At 41.7% G+C, this 21,435-nt stretch overlaps 1 protein-coding gene across 1 annotated transcript in view; it reads right to left on the bottom strand.

The window, feature by feature from the left end:
• The window catches only part of vstm2la (V-set and transmembrane domain containing 2 like a), a 69,226-nt gene extending 47,791 nt beyond the window's left edge, over positions 1-21,435 (bottom strand). Inside the window, exon 1 of the mRNA XM_033627992.2 lies at positions 21,094-21,435. Coding sequence (XP_033483883.1) covers positions 21,094-21,211 — 118 coding nt within the window. The 5' untranslated portion in view covers positions 21,212-21,435. The remainder of the gene's footprint in view (positions 1-21,093) is intronic.

Genomic DNA, 21,435 nt, shown 5'->3' with positions numbered 1-21,435 from the left:
TGTGCCACACCAGACCCATGAACGGTCCCACGGGTGGATGATGTAATGCAAGTTGCCTGTTGTTGTTGTTAAAATTTGTTTATTACAACATTTGAGGCAAGAAATCGACAACACATTAACAAAAGCTTGGACTGTTGGATCGCAGTATTTTCAGCCTCCGTTTTTACAAAACAGGAAACAGTACGGTGCCCACTTCCTGTTCTCATGTTACAGCTGTTTGTACACTAAAAACAGTTAGTTAGATATGGGCAACACAGTGACAGAATCTTGGTTTATATTTGATCAGCACTGTCTAGTTTTACAGACTTTGGTCTGTGAGAGAAAGGGCGGTGGCTCTCTCTGTCTCTCTCTCTCGCTCTCTCTCTCTCTCAATCCGCTTTTATACTCTTTATGTCTGCGGTGGTGGCTAGCAATCAAGAATGATGAAGCACAATATGTAGCTCAAGCAACAGCTCAAGACCCAGTGAAAATCCATGAAATGCACTTTTCGGTGGAGTTTTGCTAGCAAACAGGCAAGGAGATCTGGGCACTAGCAAGATGGTGGGATGTTTGACATAGTTTGTGTACACATAACACCCACCACCAGCTTTAATTATTCCTTTAACTATAACTAATTTTACACCATAGTTAAGCTGACATTAATTCATAGGGAGACATCAATCATAAAGACGCACACACAGAAGAAGGTTTCTCTTTTCTTCGGATTTGAGAAATTGACATATTCACATTTCAGTGATTGCGCTAGCGCTGTTGGATTACAGTGGTTAGAGCTGAAATAATAGTCTATTGACAAATGATTAATCAGCGATTTTAAAAGTCGCTCATCAATGAAAAATACAAAATATTAAGTGGTTCGCGCTTCTCAAATGTAAGCTCTTACTGTCTTTATGTTTTAAATCTTTGTAAAGTGAATATCTTTGGTTTTAGGCAGTTGATCCCACAAAATGAGAAATTTGACAATGTCACCTTACACCCAGTGACAGACCATTTCTTTCCACATTTCATGGATTAAACAATTTACTGATTACATTTTGGAATAAAAAAATAGAGTGATGAAATTAAATAAATAATACATAAATTACAGCCCTAACAATGAGCAAAACTTAAAGCATAATTCTGAAGGACACTCATTAAATACAAATAAGTCTAACCAGCAAGATGCAGTGTCTATCTGGACTACAGCTGTCATCTGCAGTGCGACCAACCATCACAAACCACACTGAGAAAATACCATTTACTTTAATGCTGTTCTACTGCACCAGCTGAGTGTAAGGGTATTAGCATGTTTGTATATGTGAGCGTTTACATGTTTCATTCTAAACAACCCACAGGAATCAAGCTGTCCAACTCAGCAGACCTTTGTAAATACCATGCAGGGCCTCAAAGATGTCCAAGAGCCTATTAGTTGGACATGAAAGACAGAATATGTGAATCACTGGCAGCGGTCTAAAGGAAGAATAGAGCATGATTGGATTCAAGCAGAGTGTGCCTGTCAGTGTGTGTGTGTGTGTGAGTGTGTGAACCCCCAAACAATACTTTGAACGACTACACATGCGCATGCCAGTTAGTTTGGCTCCAGTTTGGGTAATTGCGGAAGCAACCAGAGGATGTAGAGTCATTCACAGGCTACAATCACACACAAAAACACACACCACGTCTGTGTCCGTATATATACACACCCACTGTGTAGCAAAGAGTGCTCTCCGCAGCGGTGTAATTAGGCCTGGTCACTGCAGAGACGTTGTAATGGATAACCCTGTCTGAAAATGGCCGGGGGCAGCACACATAATTGAGCATGCTGTGTCTATGTGCGTGCATTTGTGTGTGCTTCACAAGGGAGGGCTACAAAATTGGCAAACCATGCTGCTTGCTTTGTTTTGTTTCTACTCACTGTATTATGTATGCAGCAGCACCTAATGAACGCGGAGTTTGACGCCCTGTGCCTTCATATGAGGATACTGGGCAAAACCAGAAGCGTCTGTGTCAGACATTTCACATTAAGAGAGTAAACATTGAGCTCTGTAGCCTTGGAAGAATATTCAAGGAACTAAAAACTCTCTGCTAATATAGTACAAACACGTCCAGCAGCTTTTCAGAGCTATGTTAAAGGAGCTATCTAAAGCAAATAGTCATAAAATCCTCCTAATATGTCACAGAGACTAAGGAATAATGTTAATATAACATACTGATCTCACCGACAACAATAGTACAGCCAGAATATTCACATTTAAAAAACATTTTTACGGTCCGCAAATCATGTTTATGTTTTGAATTTGTGTTTTGGCCTGTTGCGCCACCCACCGCCGTCTACCAGTCACGCAGTCAGTAGAGTCTCAGCATCAGTTACAGTTACGACTGAGCTACAATGGCTGACGGTGCGACTAAATCCAAACGACCTCGTTATGATTCCCAAAAACACCAAGACAAAACTCGAGGCAAAGCGAGGGTATATAGGAGATGCTTTTGAACGGTGGTTGAAAGTGGAGAAGAATTTGAAATTGGATGTTGAAGTGGCTACTCTTCTCCTCGACAGGTAAGCTTTAGCCAAAGTTGGCTAACTAGCATCATTTCAAATACTTTCAACTGTTATTCATTTTTGATCATACATTGTAGCCCATGTGCAGGTGGGTCATCTACCCGACTGATTTTTTTTCCTACGCTGTATCCCGGCAGCAGAGTTAGCGGTGTCCCGGTACATAGCATTAGCAGCCGGCTCCTCCTACACTGTATCCCGGCAGCAGCGTTAGCAGCAGAGAAACTGGACTTGCTCGAATGGTCCGCTGGAAAACCGAAGATCAAGGACACAGCGACGCGGCCCTGCCACGGCAGCCGCCCGTGGGCAAACAAATCAGTCTCCAGCGTGCCGCTGTCCAGCAACCTCGAATCTGTAGGGGAGGGGGGGCGGACACGACTCGCGGCAGTATTTTGAATTTGAATGCAGTAACCGTTTTGGCCACATTCTTACATACGGTGCCTTTAAAGGAAATAGTTACACAAGAGAGAGTAAAGCCACCAGTTTAAAGTCCCAACATAAGGCACAGGTGCATAAAATGCAAAGGAATGGGCATGTTTATACATTTGTACGTTTGTCCTGTTTAGATCAAGTTCCAAGTTAGAAAAAAAAAAGACCAACTTTATTACGTCCTGGGCATAGATGTACATTTTGGGGTTGACGCAGGGGACACGTCCACCTCAATACTGAACATGTTTATTTGCTAACCAGGGGGAAAACCCCGATTGTTGGTGCGACACTTTCCCAATGACGCTGTCCTTATATCAGCAGTAACTGCCGTATGGGCGCAGTGCAAAGCGGCAGCGATGAGCAAGCCAGTGGGATACACAGATGCACTAACATGCACACACAGAAGGACTGCATTATCACAACAAACCACAGAGAAGCTTAGATTACAACACATAGAGGTAACTTCATTCTCTGCTCAGGACACCATTACTCCACTATATCTTTACATAGCAAATAGTGGTTTGCTGCTTTATTAATGCTCTGAATGTTACATACAGCACCTTGGTTGGAAATGGAAGACTAAGAGCAAAATTATTTTTTTGGAAGGGGGTCATAAGAAATTGTTTTTTTTCTTTTACACTGCTGTTATTGAATGAAAGTGCAATGCAATATTAAGTGAGTCAACTCATTTAATTAATGTTTAACTTAACTAAACTGTTGAATTTTCAAATTTCTATTAGAAGGGTTTGCAATTATGTCTGCTTGTGATTATTGTAAAAGGTTTGTTTCTTTCTGCATAGGACACGTTAATTAGTGCCCGAGCAAATAAACCCCATGTTTCAATTTATTCTTGTAAATTCCACTTTTAATATTCCCAGAATTTTGCAACCTTTTTCAGACACAAAAGGACCTTCATGGAAAGAGCCACAATGTGTGACTGTGATATTTGGAGCCTGGTGTGAGAGAGAGAGTGATGTTGGAGAACAGCAATGAGGAGGAGAATTGTTTTCTCTCTTCTCACATGCTGTATCTGTGATAGTTTTTAAAAACATATTTTGCTATTTTCCCTCATTTCTCACTTGTTAATCTTTTTATAGGTTTGCTTATCAATTTGATCAGTTATTTATTAGCAAATTCTCCTCTTTGACTCTGCACAAGAATCACAAGACATTAAGTTGAGTCTCTGATTGAATTCCTATTTGCTCACATTTGGTATGCAAAGCCTTACAGATATTCATAACTTCATCCAAGCAGTTGGCGTGGGTAATAATTAACTCTTTTGCCCTGCACTGTGAGGGGAAAAGCATTTTTATAGACATGATGGGAATCTCCGGAAGGTTTATCAAACTGATGCTGTTGTCCTTGTGCATAAGAGATGATAGCTGACTGTCGCAGCTACCGCAGTGCTGTTAATAAGTCAGAACAAGGCATTTAATCTTTCTGTGTGTAGTGTGCTACTGTGGCCTTGACAATGATGTGACTGCATTCATTTATGCCATGTTGGAAGTATTACAGAAATGTCACCAAGGCTGACATAGTAAGATTGCGGATGTGATTTGAGCACTGATTCAAAAATGAAACAAACATACAAATTTGTCAGCACATTTATGTGATGATGTTCTTTTTTTGAGGGCTTGGCAAATCTCTCACCAAATATTTTCTTAACATTTCAAATTGGTGTCATTTACAGCCGAACAACATACAACATATATCCAGATCATCACTTGGCTAAAAATCTAAAAACCTGAATGTGACCTATCTTTGTTTACTTGTTTTAATTACCTACAACTAACACTTAAGTTATTTAATATTAAAGCTAAATTAAGGGAAAATGTAATATTGGCAAAATACCGGTTTAACCCTGACATTGTGTCCTCCAATTTAATTGCTTTAAAGTTAGACAAAAAAAATCTGCACTATTTGACATTTTCACTCATCAGTTTTTGTTTAATATCCACAGATTTAAGACCAGTGATGTTGTTAGGGCTACACTAGTATTTCAAACAGAAATATTCAGTGTCTACTCCTGCATCATTTTTTAGGCCACACACTCTTCAAAAATTTAGCATGACAAATCAATATCCTTGGAGTTTTGACATTTCCTCTAGAATTTGAAAAAGAATTCTGTGGAGCTGGGCTCATTGGTGGGCCTGAGTGGGTATGATTGACTGAGTTTTATAAATGATGTAATCTCTCCATGCTATTCTTCAAACATTGCTTCTGAAAATCATCAAAATGTGAATGTTTGCCTCCATGTCAGCCACATGAAAGGCAGTGTGAGAAGCAAACACATTAAAGCAATCTTCAAAGTCAGTTTCCCCCATATGCTTGAAGTCACGGGATGCCGCCTGCTGATTATGTGATGGGTTGATTTCAAAGGACTGTCACGGGGCCATAACATCACTGCATATACAGAATAGGTGGATACGTCTGTCACAGTGTGAGGTCCACGAGAGACAGTTTGTAGGTCGCGAGAGAGGCGGGGTGTACGTACCCATGAAAGTGATGTATGAGGTTAAAAAATCACGTGTACAAGAGCAGACTTTAAAATGTCATGTCATGAATGAACACACAGGGTCACAACCAAACAAAATAACATGGTCAAGAGGATCTGTCTGGAAAATTAGCCTATAAAAAACGTATACACTAAGTGTTTATCTCTGGCAGAATCAGGTTAACATTTCTTTACAATATTATTGGATTTTCGCATTGATGTGTTGAAATACCTTGATTTGTCTGTTGTTTTAATAACTAAATAAGTTACAATCAGTTACGCATGTTACAATGAGAAATTCTAATGTTGTGTTTACACCACACGCAAAGCACGTGTTTTGTGTGGCATGATTACATACAAAGTCAATGCAAAGATGGAAAAGACAGGAAATTGTGCCAGGCATTGTGAAAAACGCAAACACGCGAACTTCAAAGCAATTTTCCAAGTAGCATGCTTGTGTGAAGATGTGTTGCAGTAATAGGGACAAAGCCATAAGCAACATCTTCTGGCCTCCAGTGCAGCTTTGTAATATGGATATTACATGCTGGCTTATGATATATGTATGTTACTGTGTGCACAATAGACTTGGATGATTATTTTCATAAGTCTCAGCAGTATGTGAATAATAAAGTCACTGCAATGGACTGCTGGGCAGCCTTGTAATTGCATTACTGCATTAAATGTGATTAAAGGCACTAAGGCAGCTTTTTGCAGCGTCTGCTTGATTCTTAAAAATGCAACAAATATGGACAAATACTTTCCTTTTTTTGGTTTGTTTCATGATTCATTTACATTTTTCAGACTCACTGTGAGGAGCTGAAGCATTGTGTGACGTCACACTGCCGGAGATACTCTCCAGGGAACAATGGTACTTCACTAAATTATGTGGCGGCCTGCTGCAGGCTGAGGAGCTCTTTCAGGCTGCAAATGACTGATCCTGGACCATGGATACATCACGTTCCCCTCTTCGCCTGTCTTCTTCCTCCTCCTCCTCCTCCTCCTCCTCTTTCCTCCCTCAGTGAGACTGCCAACAGATGAATCCTGCCAAGTGCCTCCCCAGGAGAAGTGTGTGTGTGTGTGTGTGTGTGTTTGTGTGTGTGTGTGTGTGTGTGTGTGTCTAAATCTGAGAGTGTGTGTGCATGTGTGTGTGTGTGTGTGTGTGTGTGTGTGTGTGTGTGTGTGTCTTTCCACTTTGATGGCAACGTTGGCAGTAATGTGTCTAATGGAAGATAAGCAACACTCTTTCAAACAAGTCTTCGCAGCCAAGCACTTCCCCCAACATCATCACGCTGAGTGCAATAGAGGGAATACTCTCTCCCCCTCCATCTCTTCAAGCACACACACACGCACATACACACAAGTCGCAATGAACACCCATGCAAAGACACAAACACACACGGAATACCAAGAGTGACGGTTTGGATCATCTGTCTCAAAGCTGCCTTTATCATCTCTCACACAAAGTCCGCAGAGCATCACGCACACATGCACGCACGCACGCACGCACACGCGCGCGCACACACACACACGCACAACCACACACACACACACACACACACACACACAGTGGGTTAGATGATGAGTCCCGGAGATGAGTTTTAGTCACGGAGAGACACCTCAGAGAAAGTGTAGCTTTGGATCGCCATGCTCAAAGCTGCCCGCAATCATTTCTCCTCCAAAGTACGTCTCTCCACACACACACACACTCTTGCACACACACACACACACACACTCTCGCACACACAACACAGTGAAGTGCTTTGTGAGAGAGTGAAGGACGAGCGCAGCAGAAGGCACTTATAGAGAAAGACAGAGGGAGAGTCCTTGACTGCCGGCTGACCCCGCAGCTTGTTTGTGCCGATTTTGAAGAGAGCGTTCTGATCGAAGGGGAAGAAAGAGGAGAGGATTCAGAGGTAATTTTACACACAACACGGCGAGCGGTGACAGGCGAGGGAAGGAAGGAGGAGGCAAGAGTGATGGAGGACACAGAAGGTCTGAGTCCACATTGTCAAGCAATGAGTACCTGAACTGCTGTTGTTGTTTTTTATAGAGAGATAAATCGGCTGGTTGTATCAGATGTGGCCAGTCAGTGCCATCCACTCATATTATTTCCTCATTCACTGCAGCTACGGTACGACTGGAGTGAAGTTTATGCTGCGGGCATATTCTATTAATTCTTGTACATTGTTCTATTATTTCTGTGTAAATTCATTATTCACTTACACTGTTGAATAGGATGTCTCATCTGAGCTTCAAACCCTGTAAGAATGTATCTGTTTCACCTTAATAAAAATTAAATTCTGGGGAGTCACTAAATCCTTGTATTTCTGCAAGGAAAAAAGAAATGATGATGACTATTAAGTACAAAAAAAGCAGATCCAACTCAGTATTAGCTTAAAAAACCCAGTGCTGTTTTTTGTTTTTGTTTGCAGTGATACATGGTGAGTTAATGGAAAACAGTCAACTCTTTCATGCTTTCAGATCTCAGTTTAGCAGAATGGGTTTGCTTACTTTCCAAACATTGCAAGCAAAATACATGAAATATCTTGAATGCAACATTGTGCATTAGGCTTGAGACATACATGGCTGAGACTAGGCCTCAGTTTTATCTAAATTTGTGTTTGTATGCCTCTGCCAACCAGTCAAGTTGCAGTTTACATCCATGTCTGTCCAGATTGCTTCAAATATTAATGTTGCTGCAAAGAAGCTACGGATTCTAAATGTGGATGCTTCATACACATTTCAACCCAACAGCACAGAAGATCTATACAATCAGCACAGTTTCATGGTGAGGATCCACGATATATTATCATAATACTTAAGTGACGATACGATATTATGCGATTTTAAATATGTTGCGATATGCTGAGTATAGCGATTAAATTTATTGCAATTTATTACCTTTTTTTGTAAATTATGTCCCCAAAGGAAAACTTCGTCAATATCTGTTTTATTTAATAAGATACATTTTCAGTCTGTTCATCTCACAACCATTTTTTTTTCTTTGCAGGAGCAAAATGTATCGAGTGGACTGAAAGCAACTGATTTAATTATTCTAGTAGGTTACCTCAAGTTTAATTTGTGTTTGTAATATTAATCATTTAAATCAATACTCAGCACTGTGTAATGATACAACATTGCCCCACAAAAATTTTGTGATTTTATGCTGTACTGATGTTTTCTACCACCTGTGTTTAAAGTTGAACAACCAAGATCAGTGTCATCAATTTGGTATCTGACAGAATGTCTCCCCTTGTGTTCCTGAGATATGACATTGAGTAATGGCCAGTGTCATAGTGTGTTGCAGAGCACTATGATGTCACAGTGAAGTTGACCTTTAGCCATTTGGAAATACAGTGTTGTCACTTCATTTTACTAAATTACATTTGTGTGAAATTTTCAGAATGTCAGAATTAGTGTATGAATTTGTGCCCTATGGCCAAAAACGTGTTTCGTGAGGTCACAATGATCTTGACCTTTGACCACCAAAATGTAATCAGTTCATCCTTAATTCCGTCAACACCTCTCTGAGATATCACATTCAGAAGAATGAGACATACATACATGTGTATGGACAACCTCAAAAAAATGTAATGCCTCCAGCCACAGCTGTAGCAGTAGCTATAAACTCTCTGTGCTACACATCAGTCTCACACTCTGAATTGGGATTATGTTAAACTGCATTGTCCCTATCAAATGAAATGATGAGAAAAAAAAAAGGCCTAATGTGTAAAATTGAAAAATGTTCATTTTCAGTGCTCGCAGTGGGGCGTCAAACAAAACACTGTGGCTCTATAAATGTTTCAACACATAAAAATGCATATCCTCAGCAGTAGTTTGAGAGATATAATAATCACAACAAAACGGGGGAATTTTGTTCCATTTGTGCAATGGCCCAATTTTTCTCCATACAATGGAGATGGACGAGGACAGCCTGCTCAAAAAAGTTCATATTATCTGTAAATGTACTGATTTAGTGATGATTATGGCCTCTTTTCTTGCCATGGGAGACATATAATACCAGATTAACACAATCTCTGTTTAAGTTTTTGTATTCAATTAGACCAGTTTCCTGTATTTAAGCACTTGAGAACTGTAGTTGCTTCAGCTGATTGAATCATTTCTTCCCCTGATTGAGACATAGGCCTCTAGTTTTGCAGACTGGGCGAGGCGGGGGCGCAGCACACCTGTGTGTCGCCAACTGGGTGTGGCCGGGTGGATTTTGCAAGTTTGGCACACCGTGCGCCTGGCGCAGCTACTCCTCTTTCCCACCTCCATCCCTTCTACCTGCACAAGTTGTAAAGAGGAAGGAGAGAAGGCGTGGAGTGGGTTTTACACTCATCACACCAATCAAATGAGCCCCTCTCCTTGCCCTTAAATTGAGAGTTTACTCAATTCGCCATGGCAGAAGAGAGCAGCAGCGTCAGATGGCCAAACTTCTCCCAGGAGGAAAGTGATGTTTTGGTCCGGGAGGTCCAAGCTCGCAGTGTCCGAATATACGGAACTGCGAGCAGACCTCCACGGGCTGATGATGCAAAGGTAGCCTGGGAGGAGGTCACCACAATTGTAAATCAATGTTGCGCACTCTCTCTTTGTCTCTCGCAGTCTCACTGTTTCTTTTCTTTTGACTTTTCTAAGATGACAGATGCTGAATATATACTCCCTATCTGATGCTGTGACTGTTTGTGGTTGGCTGAGAGGGATGTGAACTCATTAGTTTGCAACTTTGTTAATCAAATCAGGTTGGGTTTCCATTACGCGTGCCAAACGGTGCCAATCCCCTTTGATCTGACATCAGATGTGACGGGACAGTCGATATAGAGATACATTTATGTGCTGATTGCAGATAGTTGCATTGAATAGTGGTTCCTGTGGGTATTTACTGCATTGTTAATGTGTCTGATATTCTGGAAACCTGCCTGTCAGCCAAACTTCGGCTTACACCGGCTGCGCTCCCCCTGCGCTGACAGTAGACCTGGTTTCAGCTGGTGAGTTTTTAGCGCACCTTTGGCGAAGCCTTTTGGCACGAAACTGTCACTGCGCCAAGCTGGATCTGTTGGTGCCGCCACACCCATCTCAGCGCACCTCGGTCTGCCAAACTACCAAACTGAGCGCGCCTCGGGTTGCGCTGCTCGAAACTAGCTCTGCGCGTGGTTCGCCACCCTGCGCCACCCTGCGCTACACTGGGAAACTAGAGCCCAAGGTATCGTCATCGTTTCCTGGGCTGTGGTACTGGAAAAACTAACATGTATCATTTACTCCCTCTTGGCTGAAACCAAAACACTGCCCTTCAAATAAACTGAGGATGCTTTGCAACACTTGGCAGGCTTTTCTCATTAACTGTTCAAACCTATGAAAAATAATGCGTTATAATTCGTACATAACCCACATAATCATCATCACGACCTATGTGCTGCAGGCTGAAGTGAGGTGACGCAATATAAAGAACAACAAATCCACATAGCACGACAGCTGCACCTTGAGAGCAACAAACTTAAACTTTTGGAACACAGCAACACGCGGCCTGTCATGTGATGAGGAATAACTAATCACAGCCAACAGATTTCTTTCCTTTCTTCTGTAAATATCAGTCTATGATAAATATGGAGGAAGTCAATGGCTACCCAGAGCTTTACTTCTGTCCCACGGACAACATTTTAGGCCTACACACTTAAAAACATCTGGATGAAGATCAGCTCTGGACTTGGGATATCTAGTACGCACGCTATGATACGGTGCTGGTTATGGTGGCTTAGCAATGTGAGGCGTGACCTGCCTCCGCGCCCTTGAAAGTTGGCATGGACGAGGCACAAGAGGAGCACTCAGGGCTCTACCTTGCGTATTCCAGGTGGTAAAAGACACCACGTGTCCTGGCCATTAGATATCTCCTCTCCATGCACCTTGAAAGTAGGTGAAGTTGTGCCACATCCCCCACTCTGCTTTTAAACCCTAACCACTAAGATATCATACAAACCACTGTATGAGGATACACTGAACTTAGTATAGTCATAAGAATTAAGAACTTCGATGTAAAAAAGAAAAAGAACAGAGACAGTGTGTGTCAGTTTTTGGGTAGCCTAAGCCTCTGTTTATCCGCTCATGTAAACCCTCCGTCAGTTCAAAAACAGACAAAAGACTAATGAGGTATGAACTAGCTGTTATTAAGTGACTATAGTTAGGAAGATTATCCATAATCTATTAAGCATTCATTGTCACCAAGCGTTTTATTCAGTTTAGCATCCTTATTACGATGCTCACCATGCAGTTTCTTTGGATGAAATCACTTGGACGAGAGTGTGTATGTCTGTCATCTTTGGCAGCCCTCTCTTCTCACTCCTCCCCATCACAGCACTCCAGTTGCCTTGTATCAGGGTTTTCTGAAGCGTCTCTGTCTCGCCCTCTTGAATGTGAATCCTCATCTCCTTGAGATTGGGCACGCGGCGTCTGCAGCATGTTGGCTATTTCTGTGCCCTACTCCAAAAATAGACTGCTCGGACAAAACAATGCAAATTTCCCCACTGTGAGACTAATAAAGGATTATTATCTTATCTCAAGCATTTTAATTACAGCCCACACCAGTTTGCACGTGTAGAGTAAGATTTTGTCCATGGAGCATGATTGTGCCTTGCTTCCATGCTTATTGCAGTACTTGTTCTTTTACTCAGTTGTCAAGGAAGTGGAAAATAATCGCTCTCGGGGGAGCTGTGTTTTCTTTCACTTTTGCATTCAACGAGCCATGTACTTTCTCAATGTAGGTATCCTCGAGTTCAGCATTTTGGCTGCCACCATCTTGGATTTGTGGAGCCAGAGGTGACCATATTTGGACAAGAGGGTGGAGCTGTGGTGGAACAAGGAGCAGATCTGACTTTGCCTATAGAGACATTGGGGTTATGCCATGGTTACATTACCTAACCAATGTTGTTGCCATGGTGGGGTCAACAGACTGCACACACGTTAATCAAAGTGGGAGGAAATTAGGTATAGAGACCAAAGCTATCATTTTAACATGGGGGTCTACAGTTTTTGGCACTCCTGCAATGGCTTCATCTCTCAGCCCCGGAGGGTTGCCACTTGGTTTTGACCGTGATTCCGAGTCTTCACACTTGGCACATAGTTTGGCGTCTTTGCAATGCAGAAATTTCCACCCTGGCAGTTCTGGCCTCTATGTCACTAAGCCGTTCCTCCATAATTGTTTGTTGCTCCAAAAAGGTTGTCCTTTCCAAAAATATCATATTATAGTAGCTCTCAGTCGCCTCCATATCTTAGCTTGTGTATTTCAGCCAGGATTGTAGCCTCCACCATTTTGTCTGTCATCTGGCATCTCACACACAGACTTCGTTTGTTATTTATCTTCCCCAAACGTCCTCTTTTGTCGGCCTCTTCTTTTAGTCATCGTTTAGGTGTAGAGACCTACAGGTATTTTTTTCTGCCTGTGCTCTGTAGTTTGAAGCTAGTTTAATGAGGTTTTGAGCAAGCTAGGTTTTCAAGCTGTTGCCACGGCGACACTGGAAGTCTCTGGCCAAAGCCTTTTAAGATAACTGTGTGCTTGAGCTCGTTGCTCTTCTATACAAAAAAAAAAGGCAAAAAATGTAATGATAAAAACACACACAGATTTTAAAACGCAAAAACCCTATGAAATTTAGCAGTTTAATATTTCTCAATGTTTGCTCAATTTTTTGTTGTCTTCACTTAACCAACCTGCTTGTGAATTTCTGTAGGTGAGTATTTCAAATACCATACACTCAGCCATGGTCCATCCACACAGGTGCTTTCACTTGATTAGACCTCTCTGCACCTCTCAGGACTGTGCGTGTGTATAAACTGTGTTTGATTGACGTCTACCTCATTCTCCTGCTGCGCCTGTTAGGGCAGGACAACTTACACATCTATCATTCTTATTGGTACACTGAGTTTGGTGACCCCATGTAAACAAGCATCGCCCACCCAAATTCAACCTCAGCAGGGGTCTAATCTAAGTAAGTGCAAACACCTGTGTGGCTCTTGATAAATTACACTTTATTTATAGTGAAAGCACATTTTCTTTGCAGTGGAATCAAGGTCTTTTTTTTTTTCCTCAATAAAACCTATATGATTCCCACTGTCATGTGGCAATCCTTGACATTTAACCACTTTCATGGCATAGATATATTTGATTCACTGCTGAATTGCATCAGTGAATGGTGTAGAGCAGCAAAATCAACACCGATTAATGTGAAAATGTCACAGATTATTACTTTGAGTACACTTTGCTCGTGAAAGGATATGCAGACAAAGCCAGGAGATGTGTACAAGATTGATTTTTAATTCCTAAGACAACTGTGCAGAGGTACGGTGCAGCTACAGTGATAATTTCTCTCCTCTCTGCTGTTAATCCCAGGCTGCCCTCCAGCACTTGTCTTCTCAGTGAGGAGTATATACTGAGGTCAGGACCTAAATACATAGGCTCTACCTACCGCTGAGCGCCAACAAGCATTAAAACTGTCAGCCTGTCCCTCTCCTCGGCTCCCTCAGCCATCCTCCCTGTTTGTTCTGACACTTTCCTCCTTCTATTACTGTATGTCCCTTTGTGTTTACAGACAGCAGCAGACAGGCAGACACAAAGACAGAGAGAGAGTAAAAGAGCCTGAAGTATCACAATAAAGCAAAAATTACCATAAGCATTGTTTCGGTTAACCACAGCTACAAGCACCGTGCTAACGAAGCTAGCAGCTAGTGTTAGGTTTATCTCCTCCCTCTCATCCATATATGGTCACTTCTGGCCCAAAAAAATCCAAGATGTTGAAAGTCAAAATGCCGAACTCAAAGCACAAACCAATGGGTGACATCACATTTGTGATCCAAATTCATTCTCACCATAAGCTTAACAATCCGTCCGGGTTGCCACAACAAGCTAACTGTTGCGTTGGCTAATACAGGTAGCTATTTACTGCTAAATAAAAAAAGGGGAGTAAATATGAGGAAAGGAAATTTGCATTCTGTTGAAAAGGCCTTAGTAAAATCATGATGTGTTCAAAAGTAGTTTGCAATTTGCATGGTATAATTTCTTTTCTAAGATGCCACTGCATGAATCCATCGCTTTATTGTCAAATCGTCACACTCACGTACAGTACAATGGTGGAGGATTAAATATGAAATTTGAAATTATAAGCAAACCAAGATGATGTCTATATTGTATTCTGGTGATTGATTGGTCAGGGAGGACATCCTCCATTGGAGCATCATTTTAAGTTTTTTTTGTACATTAAAATGATTTAAGAGATCCCTGCCCTGCAGAGGACAGCAGGAGCCCATCCTCCTCTGTCCAGAGAACCGAGGAAATCATTTTTTAAATGATACTGAGGTTTAATAAATCTTTTTTACGCTACACTTTTTTATTTTATTTATTTATTTTTTTTCTTAAAAAAAAGAGGGAGCCATCTCCTCTGCCTCCATGGACCAGCCTCCTGTGTTCTATACTCACTGCTATGACGATGTCTGGAACCCCACTGTCATGTCAATACACCGTCGTCAGAAGTGAAGTGCGAGTGAGTGGGAGTCGAGAAGCAGACGGGGACATTTGGTGTCTAATTCTGCGAAGACTCGAGTAAACCCCACAAGCTGCTGCTGAATGTTTGCCAGTGATACTGCATTGGCCACTGTTAAATCTTTAATAGTCTAACAGTAGTGTGATGTCATTGTCTCAGTGCTCCAGTTTGCTTTTACTGGAAGACCTATTTTTCCCCTCACTGCATTTATTATACAGCACAAACATCATTAGAAAAGGGCATTTAAGGTGGTAAAGACAGGGTTGTAAAGGAGGCTTAACCACCGCAGGCTGTGACTGCATTTGTGCCAGACCTGGGTTTATACTCTAACATCCATCCAGCATTTTCTCTGTCGTAGTGTAGAGGAGCAGCCATGCCTGAACCCTTTCAAGGTGATGCAGCAGCCATAAAAGATTCTGTCTTTGCTGAATGGTAAATGATTCAGCTATTGAAAATTGGAAAGAATGGTTCAAATCCAATCTAATAATGGGAGTCAGAGTAGGGCTGCTTTCTCTGGTGATGGAGGTCAAAACAGGGTGAAGATATACGGCTGGCCTTAAGAGAAGGCTCACGGGCACGAATATCTTTTTAAGTCCAGCCAGTAGAGCCAAAAATTAAATTCTAAAGTGGTCAAAAAATATGTTTTAAAGGTGCTATTGATATCATTAGCCACTACATGTCGCACATCCCCTCCCCTCTTCCTTTTTATTCAAGTCACAACTCCAACGTTCCTCAAAGCACAAATGGTTGCCAGTTAGTTGCACAACCTGCATATTTCATGGTTGCATGGAGTGAGACTCAGGCTCTGTGTACATGTAAACAGATATTTAAAAAAACAGATATGTCCCCCTCTGCTTAAAAAAAGTCTGTTTTACAAAATATCTCAGTGCACACTAGAGTGCAAATATGACTCTAAACGCTCCACACAGCTACCGTTGTCATTACACTATTAGCTAACCAGCCTTCTCAGAAGGGCTGGGCGATAAACGATATATAGTTTATCGCCTATAGTCATTTTTACTCAATATGGATAGGCCTAGATAGATCCAAACAGCGTGTTGTGCAGCAGAAATTAACAGACAGCTGTCAGTCAGTCTGCAGTGTTGGGGATACGCGTCATTGTACACGCCTCTTTTTCACTGCAAAGTTTGTGCTGAAAAGGTGGCATCCAAGCGACTACACTGAAAGCATGAAAATCTGAGCCAAAACTGCAGTTAGTCCACCAACAAGTGTTGCTCAATGGCCTAGCACTTCTGCTGCTGTGAGCAGTGTTGCACCAAAACAGCAATCAATAGTGTCCTTTTTTGCCGATGTAACCCCATATGAGAAGAGATAGAAAAGGAGCAGAGATATAACAGATGCAGAGTCATACAAACTGCCAAACACATGATGCCCATGAGCACCGTGGAGAAAGACAGTTTCAAGCAATGTAAGTGCTAGACCGCAGGTACGAGCTCCCAGGCAGGAAATACTTTTCTCAAACTGCTCTGCCCCAGCTTTACGAAGAGTGCCGTGGAAAGCTGGGAAATCATTTGGTTTCTTAAGGTGTCAGACATTATCAGGATCCTTTTCAAACTCGCAGCATTATCAAATTAATTATTGTGATAAGTATCGATATCGATCAATACGGGGAAAATTATCGTAATATTTTTTGCAATATTGCCCAGCCCTGCTTGTCAGAATTAGTAAATTAACTTTAAACATCTTACACAACTGTAAACAAAAGATTCATTTTTGACCCAACTAAATATTTAAAATGATGAATTCACAATCATATATCTATATATTTAAGAAAAGCGATACTTTTCCTCTGCACCTTTCTCTTTAATTTATTAATATGCACATCGTTCAGCACATGATGGAAGTTGATAAATGTCAAGATTGCTAGACTGGAACTGTCAACAAGAAAGGGTTATCCAAATGTCTGTTAGCATTGCTCCTGTTGTCTGATTACAGCCTTTTTTCTTTGTAAAGCTTAAGCATCTTATTGGCCCAACGGCTCATTTACCCATCACTGATTAATTAAGGCAATTGATTGGCTGGAATAATCGCCTCGCTGGATAACCATGCCCTAATTAGCAGTTAATTGAAAAGTATCAATGACTAAAGCAGCGTCTAGGCAGATGTAGACCGGAACATTATGAAAATCGAGCACAGATTTCCAAACTGTTTTTCTTTCATTTCTCTTACTTCCTTTTTTCCCCCCTCCCTGTTCTCTGTTCCAGCTGGTGGAGTGCCAGTGAAGGCAAAGAATGATAAATTATGACCCCCACGGGGCACGGAAACCACCAATACAAGCCAAACTTATAGTATGATCTCAGAAAAGCAAATGCTCAGTTGATCCCGTTCTCTTGCCATTCATTTAACAATACTTAACGTGGTGTAGCCTACACTGTGAGTTCACCTCATAACCATAGACGTCCATTTAAAAAAAGTGTCAAAATTTATCCTGCAAATATACAAGTCTTAAAGTGAGTTCAGGTGGATTTTTCCTCATCTTCATTCCTGAATATCTCCTCACTCCCACCTTGCAAATCCTCATACCTGCAACTCAGCCGACAATATACAATTAGACATAACTCTATACTTCAGTATTATGCACTGTGTTCTTACGATTTACTAATTACTACATTGCAGGGCCACTTCATATTTCAATTAGGAATTACCCTACATGAATCTGCCCTCCTCTTTTCTTTCATTCTACCCTCAGGACAAAACAAAAACAAGTGTATCTGCACACACTCATTTCCATAAAAATCCCACACACCCACTGTTAGAAAATATCTCTTCCCACAAGCACATTACTCAGTTTGAAATCATTCAGATGTGTTGTGTTACAGATGCACCAACCTGCCACCAGATATTACTCATATTGTTCTGAATGGCAACAAAAGGAGAAACACTAAATGTCTGAAACTTAAGATACAGAGAAATCCCTCAACATGACATCAGTACTTTACACAGCACGTGTGCAAACCTGGCAACTCTGTGATGCTTTATAACAAGGGGGTGGCAAAGAGTGGATGATTGAAGATATCATATAAGAATCCTAAGACCAGGACGGACACTGCTAAATCAACAGAAACCGCCAGAAGCAGCCCAGTGGGACTCCCATACGTGGCTGCAGCTGTCAGAACGTCTAACCACAGTTTTCAGCTCACAAAGAGTCAGCACTTACGACAAATCCTTCAACACTTTAAGATCTTTGCTGGTTCAACCTACAGACAGGACCCCCCCAGAGAGAACAATTGGACTCGTATATGACATCACATGTGACAGCTGCGACTGCGAGGAACGCTACATGGATGAAACAACAAGGGTGGCAAGAGACTGAATGAACAGTGGAAACAGACATCACTGGACTAAAACTGGTCAGAGCATCAACTGGGAAAGCCTCTATGTGACCAGCTGTGTCCAGAGTTCCATACTGAGGTCACGTTATGACAATCTAAAAAAACCTCCTTCCACTGTTGAAAACCATGAAATGCAGTTGAAAGTTCAGGGGGAAAAGCAAGTAAGTGGAGCTTGAGTTAAAGGAATAGTAATCCATATAACCTTTTGAGAAATACAGTTGTTTGGCTTACTTGCCAAGAGTTAGATGAGAAGGTCAGTGCCACTCACATGTGTCTATTAAAAACTGACCATCACATCCTGTCAGTGTTTCAGAAAAGCTGCTCTCCTTAACACAGTGGTCAGAAATGAGTCCTAAAGCCTAGAAATGAGTTAGAATTTGGCACCTCTGGTTCCCTCGTCTACAACTTAATGTGTTTTTTGAATAGAATTTTAGATTAAATGTCTAAAATTAGGTCTGTGGTTGACTCACGTTTAAGACACTTTCATGTTTTGTTCTACAGCAAAAATATGTCAATAAATACCCCACTCGTGAATTTTGGAGCTATTGTGTCTTGAAAAAGGCGGTCGCTAACAAGTGGCTAAATGAGACAACATCAACCCACCGAACAGTTTTACAGCCTCACTGTGGTGTCACGCAATCGTAGCGTAGTTAATTTATGGCTTTTTGTTCGAATTTTACCTCTGCCAATTGGATTTAGGCTAAAAAAAAAGTGGTGTTCGTATCTGTGGAAAAACCCAGTGGAAAAATCCCATTGGGTTTTGTTAAGGAAACCAGGGCGGTGTTAACTTTCATGCTAGCCTCCAAAAACATCTCTGCACCACTTTACTTTATGGCATTCCTCTCCAACATCATATCAATAAATTCAGATTATCAGCTTTACTGTTTTGAATCGGGACTTTCAGTATTTGAATAGTAAGTAGCTTGTGAAAAATAAGGTGTGTCAAATGAAGCAGGCAACACTGTTATTCTAATGTGTTACATACATAATTAAACAGCATTTACATCTGATCGGACTCGGTATCAAGAGATATCCATTATGGGCTCAGATCGGGTCAAAAAAAGGTTTGATCAGAACATCCCTACTGGGAGCATTCAAGAAATAGTTTCCAGCTGCCCCAAACACCAGCCAACAAATGGCGATCGTGGTCTAATTGACCTGGATGATGAAACACTGGACTGGCTTGCCTCAACGGAGCTGAAGGTCTAAGGATATATGCCAGAAGAAGAAGAAGAAATAGTTCCCTTATAACCGCAACATGTAGTTTTTCCACTTATGTGATTGTACAAATTGAACAAAGAAGATATAATATGTTTAATTAGTGAACATTAGAAGAGGAAGATTTTTTTTTCACATTTGGACAGAGTCAGGCATTTAGCCTTTGCCTCCAGCCTTAATGCTTTCCTGAACTAACTGTGTCCTGGCTCAAAATCTCAGCAAGAAAGCAAATGTATTTTCCAAAATGTTGTAAACTATTCCTTTAAGTTTTTTCTTTCTGTTATTGTCTAAAAGATCTAGAGTTTCTGAGATGTGCTTTCGCTGTATGATACCACTCCTCTCAAGTTTCAACTAATCACTTTACGTGGGTGCGAACATGCCTGATACCTGACGAGGTAATTTTATGTGTGCAAATCAGCGTCTCAATTAAAGTGAACAGGACTCTCATCTGTGTTGTAACCAGGCTTTGAGATTTGATGTGTATTCTTAGATGCAAATTTTGCACAGTGCAGCTCAGTGTGTGGGATGCACACTGAGTCATGGCTGCTTGAGGTTGACCGGGCTGCTGGGAAAGCATCTTATGATAGAGCACATTTACAGAAGTAAGAAAAGTTGGTAACAGATCTACTGTGAGACTTGGTGCCTCAAGGGCATTGGGGCATTCAGACTTTCTGGCCAGCACACCCGCTCATTCTCCTCCTCCTCACTTTATTTTTCAACCCACACAGACATCGTGCTGCCGGCACATCTGCCAAGCTGGCAGCGTGACACCTGTGGAGACTGGAGATTGCCAGGACGAGCCAGAGTTATTGAAACAAACGGTGACACTCGGTGTGTGTGTGTGTGTGTGTGTGTGTGTGTGTCAGTTGTGTATGACGTAACAAAGTGTAAACACTGGAGGCCATTTAGGGAAGCTGCTGGTGGGAGAGAGAAAAAGGCAAATCTAAAGGGAGGATGTTCATTATAGATTTTATGGGTATACTAAAAGAGGATATGAACTTCCATCTATCAGCTGACATCACCTCTGGTCCATCTGGATGAATCACCCACTGATCAGGAGAGAGGGGGATGAGAGGCACTGGTGGAGAGCAACAGCTCTCACAGAAAACAAAATCCTGTCAGTCATGAGTGCATACATCACCACCACTTATATCCATATACACTCATTAGAAAGCCTTCCACACACTGTCTGAACATCCAAATGTAAATAACACTACAAACCTTGTTAGCACTGATAAGATGGACAGACATGCAGTGACTGGATGACAGGTGGATGTATTCATTGTCCAGACCTAAACTCTTTCATTTAATGCCTGACAGCAAGAGCCCACAAGCTCTTTGCACAATCAAAGAAAGCACACATTTGCATTAGTTGACATATCATCAGCATCATGCTCTCAGCCTGTGCGCCGCTCTTTGTTTAATTCCTCCTCTGCATGTGAGCAGATGGCATCACCTATGCCGTCCTCTCCACAGCCCCTTCAGATGTCCCCTCATAAAAGAAAATAAATGAGAGCAATGTGACGCGGAGCTCACACCTACCGTTCCCAGAGATGTGGTTCTCTATCTCGCCGTGTCCAGCTTGCCTTGTGGAGACACTAAGTTGCATGTAGAGTCCCATGTAATGTAAACTCCCCAGCAGCACTCTGAACGCTCCCATTTCTCTTCTGTTTTATCTGCTCTCCTTTCCCCTCTCTGTCTTTTTCACATCGGGTGGCGTGCACGTCGAAAAAGATTTGTTGCTTTTCTTTTCTTTGTGTTTTGTTTAGTTTTGTTTTTTAAAATCCAGGTGACTTGTTCTGGCGAGGAAATGAGTGAGATACCTGCGAAGAATACAGCAAGGCAGAAGTGGCTGCAGCCTCCCTGAACGCCAGCAGACTGACT

This window comes from Epinephelus lanceolatus, chromosome 8, assembly GCF_041903045.1.
Source record: "Epinephelus lanceolatus isolate andai-2023 chromosome 8, ASM4190304v1, whole genome shotgun sequence".
In the NCBI taxonomy this organism is placed as follows: domain Eukaryota; kingdom Metazoa; phylum Chordata; class Actinopteri; order Perciformes; family Serranidae; genus Epinephelus; species Epinephelus lanceolatus.
This window is presented reverse-complemented; position numbering and strand designations above follow the sequence as displayed.